The sequence below is a fragment of the Aotus nancymaae genome, unplaced genomic scaffold, assembly GCF_030222135.1.
Source record: "Aotus nancymaae isolate 86718 unplaced genomic scaffold, 86718_ANA_hifiasm-v0.15.2.pri h1tg000014l, whole genome shotgun sequence".
Taxonomy (NCBI): Eukaryota; Metazoa; Chordata; class Mammalia; order Primates; family Aotidae; genus Aotus; species Aotus nancymaae.
In genome coordinates this window covers 67,665,764-67,675,391 of record NW_026988425.1, presented here as the reverse complement: position 1 = coordinate 67,675,391, position 9,628 = coordinate 67,665,764, and the positions used below count along the sequence as shown (strand labels likewise).

At 42.8% G+C, this 9,628-nt stretch overlaps 1 protein-coding gene and 1 pseudogene across 1 annotated transcript; one reads left to right on the top strand and one right to left on the bottom strand.

The window, feature by feature from the left end:
* The first annotated feature begins 2,611 nt into the window (after positions 1–2,611).
* On the top strand, positions 2,612–3,402 carry LOC105723845 (cyclin-dependent kinase 1-like). Its single transcript, XM_012462076.3, has 2 exons — positions 2,612–2,930; positions 3,083–3,402. Exons 1-2 carry the CDS (start codon positions 2,612–2,614, stop codon positions 3,400–3,402), a joined length of 639 nt encoding a protein of 212 aa, XP_012317499.2.
* A 4,455-nt stretch (positions 3,403–7,857) lies between these two features.
* LOC105723822 (uncharacterized) lies at positions 7,858–8,678 on the bottom strand (annotated as a pseudogene).
* Between the last annotated feature and the right edge of the window lie 950 nt (positions 8,679–9,628).

Below are 9,628 nucleotides of genomic sequence, written 5' to 3'. Positions count from 1 at the left end.
ATCACCACATAGCCCTTTGTTGAAAAAACTTGGATGATCCTGGAAAGATGGAAGAAGATACGTGTTTTCACTATTTTAGTCTATGAGACCCTATGGTTTAGCCTCAGCCCTGCCCTAACAAGTTGTGTGAGTCTTGAACAAATCACTTAACTTTCGAGGCCTCAGTTTACTTATATGTATAGTTTGTACTTTAATCTCAGAGTATTGTGCTTTCCTACCAAAAAAATCTCATTCTAGGCCAAGTGTGGTGGCTTACTTCTTTAATCCCAGCAGTTTCAGAGGCCGAGGCAGTAGAATCACTTGAGCCCGGGAATTTGAGATCATCCTGGGCAACGTGGGTAAAACCTGTCTCTTCAAAAAACAAAAAAAATTAGCTGAGCATGGTGGTACACACCCATAGTCCCACCTGCTTAGGAGGCCGAGGTAGGAGGATGGCTTGAGCCCAGGAGGGTGAGGCTTCAGTGAGCTATGACTGTGCTATTGCACTCCAGACTGAGTGACAGAGTGAGAGCCCGTCTCAAAAATATCTCATTCTAGTCAGCAGTTTATGACAGGAAACATTTGCAAGCAGTTTATTTTGAGTCAGCATAAGCCAATTTGTTCCAGAATTGTCAGGTAAAAGTCAATAACCTGGCAATTAAGGTTAGGTGGAGTGTCTCTGTGCCTCTCTCTCACAATCTTGTTTCTAGGTGGTAAGCAAGGTTATGATAAAGGCAAATCATAAAACAAATTCTGCCAAACCACATTTGTAAGAAAGTAGACCAGATGCAGTGGCTCAGGTCTGTAATCCCAGCACTTCAGGAGGCCAAGGCAGGAGGATCACTTGAGGCCAGGAGTTTAAAGTTACAGTGAGCTATGATCACACCACTGCTCTCTAACCTGGGTGACAGAGCAAGACCTTGTCTCTAAAAGATAAAATAAAACAATAAAATAAGTACAAGCAATCATATAACAAGATCATCTAAGCTCAGTTTTCCTTCCAAAAGAGTGTCTGGCTTCAGGTACTCTTTCTCCAACCTGAGAGTTTCACTCTGAGGACTCAGGAGCTGCCGATATATGGTTGGTTCGGGAAATAGACTCCTTAATGAAGTGACAGCTACTGGATAAAGTAGAGCTCTAGATCTCACATACTACATAAAAGGTAATAACTTGTGGGGCTTGCTGGATTCTTACAATTGTTCATGTAAGGGCAGTGATGTCTGCACAGTCTTTCTATTTTGAACCAATGAAAAATTATATCTAATATCCCCTGACTAGTTAACAAACTCTTGTACACATTTCAGCAAGTTACTATATTTAAAATGCTTGTGTAGCTGTCTTGGGAAGTGTCAAGCAAGATGCACTGAAGGTACAGTGACTCACACCTGTAATCCTAGCACTTTGGAAGGCCAAGGTAAGAGGATCACTTGAGACCAGGAGTTCCAGATCAGCATGGGCAGCACTGTGGGACCCCATCTCTGCTAAAAAAAAAATAAAAAAGAAAAAAAAAAAAGAAATACCTGAGACTGGGTATTTATAAAGAAAAGAGGTTTAATTGATTCATGCAGGCTGTGTAGGAAGCATGATGCTGGCATCTGCTCGGCTTCTGTGGAGACCTCAGGAAACTTTCAATCATTGCAGAAGGCAAAGGGGAAGCGGGCATGTCTTACATGGCCGGAGCAGAATCAAGAGAGAAAAGAGGGGATGTGTCACACACTTTTAAACATCCAGATCTCATGAGAACTCACTATTGTGATGAGAACTCGAAGGGGCGTGGTACCAAACCATTCATGAGAAAACACCATCATCCACTCACTTCCCAACAGGCCCCACCTTCAGCATGGGGGATTACATTTCAACATGAGATTTGGGTGGGTGACATAGATTCAAACCATATCATGAGGCATTGTGGCATATACCCGTAGTCCCAACTACTCATGAGGCTGAGGTGGGAAGATCATCAGTTGAGCCCAGGAGTTTGAGGCTGTAATGAGCTATGATGGTGCCAGTGCTCTTCAGCCTAGACAGCAGGGAGATACCCTGTCGTAAAACAACAACAACAACAAACAAATAAACAAATAAAAGACACGTTGATGGCACATAGGGAAGAACAAATGTGGAGAAAGTGACAAGTCACCATAGAGAAGCAAAAGAGACCAAGGAAATACATCAAAATGTTGCCAGTAGTTACCTCTGAGTAGTTAGATTAAGACTGTTTTTAAAAAATCTGTTTCTTTGTAATTTTCTGTGATCTCCATATTTTCTACCATGATTCTTGATTATTTTTATAATAAGACAAAAATAAAAGAAATTTATTAGAACAGAAAGGAAAGAGAGGTGTGGATTCCTGATTTGAATACTTCAAATGTTAACTGATTACCTCTTGGTGAGATTAAAGTTAATTACACATTTACACCAGTCTTTATGCTGTCAGACTGGTGTTTATGCTGTCAGATTGTGTTTCCCAACATGCAACAAATAGGATATGGGTAAGTAGATAAAAAACAATGGAAGCTCATAAAAATAACTACTGGGCTCTTGGAAGTTAAGTGGAAAGTGACTTGGATGTGGTAGTTGCCTCTGCGGCTCCGCCATATAATAAGCCAGGATCTATCATACTTATTGACTAACTATGGACGATTATACCAAAATAGAGAAAATTGGAGAAGGTACCTATGGAATTGTGTATAGGGGTAGACACATAACTACAGGTCAAGTGGTAGCCATGAAAAAAATCAGACTAGAAAGTGAAGAGGAAGGGCTTCCTAGTACAGCAATTTGGGAAATTTCTCTATTAAAAGAACTTCATCACCCAAATATAGTCAGTGTTCAGGATGTGCTTATGCAGGATTCCAGGTTGTATCTCATCTTTGAATTTCTTTCCATGGATCTGAAGGAATACTTGGATTCTACTCCTCCTAGTCAATACATGGATTCTTCACTTGTTAAGAGTTATTAATACCATATCCTACAGGGGATTGTGTTTTTTTCACTCGAGTTCTTCACAGAGACTTAAAACCTCAAAATCTCTGGACTGATGACAAAGGAACAATTAAACTCACTGATTTTGGCCTTGCCAGAACTTTTGGAATACCTGTTAAAGTATATACACACGAGGTAGTAACACTCTGGTATAGATCGCCAGAAGTATTGCTGGGGTCAGATAGTTACTTGACTCTGGTTGACAATTGGAGTATAGGCACCATATTTGTTGATCTAGCAACTAAGAAACCACTTTTCCACGGGGATTCAGAAGTTGATCAACTCTTCAAGATTTTCAGAGCTTTGGGCACTCCCAATAATGAAGCGTGGCCAGAAGTGGAATCTTTACAGTACTATAAGAATACATTTCCCAAGTGGAAACCAGGAAGCCTAGCATCTCATGTCAAAAACCTGGATGAAAATGGCTTGGATTTGCTCTAAAAAATGTTAATCTGTGATCCAGCCAAACGAATTTCTGGTAAAATGACACTGAATCATCCATATTTTCATGATTTGGACAATCAGATTAAGAAGATGTAGCTTCCTGATGAAAAGTTCCCACATGTTATATCAAGAACAGATAGTCATGTTTTTATTGTTAGCTCTATTTTTGTCTTATATATTTTTCTTTGTTGTCAAACTTAAGCTGTACTTCATCTAATTTCAAAAGTATAACTTAAAAATGTAAATATTCTATATGAATTTAAATGCAATTCTGTATATATGTGTAGGTCTCACTGTACCAACTATTTGTTACTCTAATAAAACTATAATATTGATGTCAGGAACCAGGAAAAAAAATAACATTGTGTGAGTCCACCAATATTTAGAAATCCATGTACGAAATAATGTTACGTAGAAAAAAGAGCAATTTATTAAGATAATATAAAAGAATGTATTGAATTGAGGTTATATAAATTGTACATATATACGGAAAAAAGTTGAAAGTTAAAATACATTTCTTTTTCCTTCTAATACTTTTCAAGTGCAAGATGGAGAAAAGAACTTATTATTATCTCTACCAACTTAACTGTCTCCAACCCACAATCACTCATCCATTCATTTATTCAGCAGATATTTACTAAGCATTTACTGTGTGTCAGGCACTGAGGGCACAAAGGTGAGTTGGACCAAAGCCTTGGCTTCAAGGAGCTAATGATCTGGTGTCTGGAAACAAGTAAATTTAGATTATAATATAGTAGGTACTACAAGAGGGACCTGAAAAATGCTACAGAGGCTCCCAACCTTGGGGCCAGAATTTCCTGCCACCTGCAGGACATATCTATGGGGACATACTACAAGCAACTCTAGTGAAACATGACCAAAACTTAACTGGTGTCCCCTTGCCTCCCACTCCGGCAACCTGCCCTTCCTTCTTGTTGTAGTACCAGTCAGAACAAGCACAGCCTGTGGCTATGTCCACAGGCTTCTAAGTTGTGATAGCGAGTCCCCCTCCCCTAAAGATTGTGCTAACCGGCCGGGCGCGGTCACTCACGCCTGTAATCCCAGCACTTTGGGAGGCCAAGGCAGGCAGATCACCTGTGGTCAGGAGTTCAAGACCAGCCTGGCCAACATGGCGAAAATCTGTCCCTACTAAGAATATAAAAGTTAGCTGGGAATGGTGGTGCATGTCTGTAATCCCAGCTATTCGGGAGACTGAGGCAGGAGAATCACTTGAACCCAGGAGGCAGAAGTTGTGGTAAGCCAAGATCACGCCATTGCACTTAGAAATATAAAGTGTCAAATTCAGCCCAAAGTAGTATGTGGATTTAATATGACCCCTATTAAATTCTCAACGGCAGTTGTTCGGAGAGGAGAGTGCTTAACAAAATGATCCTAAAATTAATACAGAAAAACTTGTAAGAATGGCAAGGAAAATTTTACAAAGAAGAACAGTTAGGAAGACTAGGACTCCCAGATATCAAAATAAACCACAATCATAAAAGATGTATAGACAATGCAAGAATATAAAAATTAGTGGAACAGAAAAATGCCACCAAATAGACCTTTGCATAAGTAATTATTATAACATACAATGATTTAATATACACTGTGACTCAATAGGGAAGAAATAAATTATTAAGTAAACGATTGGGGATCAAGGGTTAGGTATTGGAAAAAGCAATCATTTAAGACTTTGAAGCCATCTATCTTCTATTGTTAACCTAAATAACAGACACACAGAGAGGTTCTCTAACAGAAAATGATAATTATTTGGGAGTAAGCATTGCGATGGAAATATGGTGGGTGTATGCAGGAAGGTGATTATCAAAGGAAGACAAAAGTTTTTAAAGAAAACAATGAGGAGGATTACACAATTCTTTTGATACAATTATCCCTGGCTACAGGGAGCGGTAATAAAAGTGGTATCAGTTCAAGGTTGGACAGGCAGTTGCTGGGCAGATGTCCTAACAGAAGTACAAGTCTGAACAATAACAATTTCAAAACCAAATCATTAAGGAAACACACACACACATTTATTTTGGATTTTTAAAAAGGTAAAATGAAGAGAAGCAATAATGCTCCAAAGCAAGATAGAGCTTTCAGCTAAACTGTCTATCTCTCCTTTGTTCCATACAGAATACCACCATGTCTTCTTATGTAATTCTAAACTCCACCAGGTATTTTCTCATTTGCCAGTTTTAAAAGAAAAATATAAAGATTTTGAGTGTTGCATATTTTTTCATCATTCATCAAGGTTATTGCTTTTCCTGCTACATTGGAGGGGATTGTCATGGGTGCCACTGGCCGAGGGCCTGCTTCACGGGCAGTAAAGGGATTTACCAAGACAGTTGTAGGTAAAGAAAGGCATATTTATTAGAGAAAGTATGAAAATGCATTACAAGATTTCAATGGGTAGCACAGCAGAGAAGGGGCTGTCTGGAAAAAGATGGAGGCTGGAGGGAAGTTTTATAGGGTCATGCTAGAGGGGACTACACGTGGAATCAGGTCGTTGTGCCCTCAGAATGAGGTTGTGCCCATGGGTTGTTTGTGGGTAGATGTTTCTCTGAATAATTGTTCATTGTTCTTCCACACTGGGGAAACCTCATCAATTTGGGCTCCCTTTCTCATTGATATTTACTTATCTATCAGCATTCCATATTCTCCCCCTGACAGAACAATAGTAACAAATCTTTGGTATTGGAGCAGAAGTCTCATCTTCCAGCTATATCCTGCTGGCCTGGAGCATACAGTTGATCCTACCCATGATTGTTGGTCTGTCAGGAGACCCTGTGGATCATTGTCCCAGATTATGGGACTTACGATATTAGATCTTACCAGAGGGAGGGATTCATCAGATAAGGGGAGAATGTCATGGTGAAACTGGTGTCCAGCTGAATCCAGAGGAACTGATATCCTGTTCACAGCATCATTTGAAGGTGAAACTGTTGAATTCTGTAAGATACATTTTTTTTTTTTTGAGACAGAGTTTCGCTCTTGTTGCCCAGGCTGAAGTGCAATGGCACGATCTTGGCTCACTGCAACCACTGCCTCCCAGGTTCAAGTGATTCTCCTGCCTCAGCCTCTGGAGTAGCTGGGATTACAGGTGTCCACCACCACATTTGGCTAATTTTTGTATTTTTAGTAGAGATGGGGTTTTGCCATATTGGCCAGGCTAGTCTTACTCCTGATCTCAGGTGTTCTGCCTGCCTCAGCCTCCCAAAGTGCTGAGATTACAGGCGTGAGCCACCATGCCTGGCCCAAAATTTTGTGTTTTCTTTTTTAAGCTAATTGCTGAAAAGGCAAAGAAAGCCCTTTGTCAGTGTGCCTGTTTTTCCTTATTGGAAACTCATTTAGATAACCTGAAAATTAAACTCAATGAAAAAGTGTTTGAATTTAATTAGACACAAGAAGAGTGTGTTCAGAGTCATGAGGATAGCAAGAGAATACATGACTGTTAGAAACAGCATGAGAATTTTTTTAATGATATTGAGAATTTAGACATATCAGGAAAAGGCAAGGCTACAGAATTAAGTTATGCTTGAGGTAAACATTGCTTAAATTTTTGAACTTCAAGATGAAACATTTTAGAATTAGACCATAATAACAGTTAGAATTGGAGGAAAAAGTTGCAGAAGCTAACAAAAACTGAAGAAGAGAGTTATTATCATAGACCTTCTCCAGGGGAAAAAAAAGCTGAAAGCAGCAGGACACAGAAAAAGTTGAACTTCTGAGATATAATTCTGAGAAGTTTTTTAAAAAGAAACATTTATAAAATAAAAAGTAAAACTTCTTGAATTTTTTTTTTTTTTTTTTTTTTTTCCCTTCAGGGACATTTATTTCCCGGTCAGAAAAGCGGGAACAGGTGCCTCTGCCTGAGCCCAGCAGACCCAACACGAAGACCGGCGGCAGGCGGGGGAGACACAGGAGACGCTCTCAGTTCCGTGTGCACTTGGTCCCTTGTTTGTTCCTGGCTGGGTCAGGGAGGGCCTGCTGGGAGTGGTGGCACCGAGCCTGGGGGAACAGGCAGCAGGCTAGAGGCCCAGGGATGGCACGGACGGAGGCAATAAATACTGATGGCCAGACAGGGCTCCTGGCTGGGCCCAGACGGGGTGGGTGGGGCTGTCCGTCCAGGGCTTTCTTGGGGGTGGGCTCTGGGCGCTGCCCGCCGAGACAGAAAAGGCAGAGGCAGGACAACACCCAGCCTCCTGGATGGTACTGAGGTGACTGAGTTTTAGCAATTTGGCTTTCCCCAAGCCGCTGGAGCCATCCCCACAGCCCTGGCCAGGGGAGGGGCGGGTGGGCCAGGCACTGGTAGGCTGGAGGGTGGCAGCAAGCACCCCACACCTCCCTAGATCACTGGGTTAGCCACCGGGTATGGGACGGGGAGACCACATGCTCATGCAGACACAGGGAGTTAGAGGTTAGTGAGGCCCCCACGGCACATTCCACCTGTTAAGGCATCATGGTTAGACAGGACTGACAGCGATGGGGCGGAGGGGAGCGGGGTGGCTGGCCAAGGAGCGGCGGGGTTGGAGGGTGGCCTGGTCCCCACGAGGCCCTGCATCCCACATCCCAGCTCCACCATGGAGCGGCAGACTGGAAGCACCCGTGAGCCCCTTGGGCTGCTCCACCACTCCCTCCTGAGGCCAGGCTTCAGGTGTGATGGGGAGATAGGACCGGGAGGGCACGGAAAGGGCAGCAGAGGCCTGGCCGGGGCCTCTCTCCCCCACAGCACAGGCAGAAGCAGCAACGAGACACGAGACCACCGAGGAGGCTGGGCCTGTGGGCAGGGGAGGGCTGAGGGGGTCAGAGGCACTCGGCTGCGCCAGGCCAGGAAGGCGGCCCAGGGTGGGAGTGGCATGGGAGGGCCTGTCAGCACTTTGGTATGGAGAGGGGAGGGGCTGGGGGACACATCGCCTGTCCATCGTCCGTCCATCCATCTGTCTGCCCTGTCCGCCTCCGGCCAGGACTCAATCCTTCCACTCCTTTTTGATGGTGAGATTCCACCCCCAGGACAGGTGGTCAGTCTTGTCGTTGTCTGTGAAGTGGGACTTGATGCTGTAGCTGCCCTGGGCCAGCATGTCCTTGGGCGCCTCCTCCACGGGGGTCAGGAACTCATACTCCTCGGCCTGGGGCCCATAGCTGCCCACCATGTAGTCAGTCTTGTCAATCTTGACACCTTTCCTCTACCTATGTTGGATGTACTTTATGCCAGACACGATCTCTCTGTTCACCCAGAAAAAGATTTTTTTTTTTTTGCTGATAATATAATTTTTTTTTTATTGCATTTTAGGTTTAGGGGTACATGTGAAGAACATGCAAGATGGTTGCATAGGTACACACGTGGCAGTGTGATTTGCTGCCTTCCTCCCCTTCACCTATATCTGGCATTTCTCCCCATGCTCTCTCTCCCCAACTCCCCACCCCCCACTGTCCCTCCCCTATTTCCCCCAAGAGACCCCAGTGTGTAGTGCTCCCCTCCCTGTGGCCATGTGTTCTCATTGTTCAACACCCGACTATGAGTGAGAACATGCGGTGTTTGATTTTGTGTTCTTGTGTCAGTTTGCTGAGAATGATGGTTTCCAGGTTCATCCATGTCCCTACAAAGGACACAAACTCATCATTTTTGATGGCTGCATAATATTCCATGGTGTATATGTGCCACATTTTCCCTGTCCAGTCTATCATTGATGGGCATTTGGGTTGGTTCCAGGTCTTTGCTATTGTAGACTGTGCTGCATGAACATTCGTGTGCATGTGTCCTTATAGTAGAACGATTTATAATTTTTTGGATATATACCCAGTAATGGGATTGCTGGGTCATATGGAATTTCTATTTCTAGGTCCTTGAGGAATCACCACACTGTCTTCCACAATGGTTGAACTAATTTACACTCCCATCAACAGTGTAAAAGTGTTCCTATTTCTCCACATCCTCTCCAGCATCTGTTGTCTCCAGATTTTTTAATGATCGCCATTCTAACTGGCGTGAGATGGTATCTCAATGTAGTTTTGATTCGCATTTCTCTAATGACCAGTGATGATGAGCATTTTTTCATATGTTTGTTGGCCTCATGTATGTCTTCTTTTGTAAAGTGTCTGTTCATATCCTTTGTCCACTTTTGAATGGGCTTGTTTGTTTTTTTCTTGTAAATCTGTTTTTGTTCTTTGTAAATTCTGGATATCAGCCCTTTGTCAGATGGGTAAACTGCAAAAATTTTTT

Coding starts and splice junctions, on each gene's coding strand:
- LOC105723845 (XM_012462076.3), top strand. CDS start 2,612: ATGGACGATTATACCAAAATAGAGAAAATTGGAGAAGGTACCTATGGA. Junction 2,931..3,082: donor GGATTCTTCACTTGTTAAGA/GTTATTAATACC, acceptor TACCTGTTAAAG/TATATACACACGAGGTAGTA.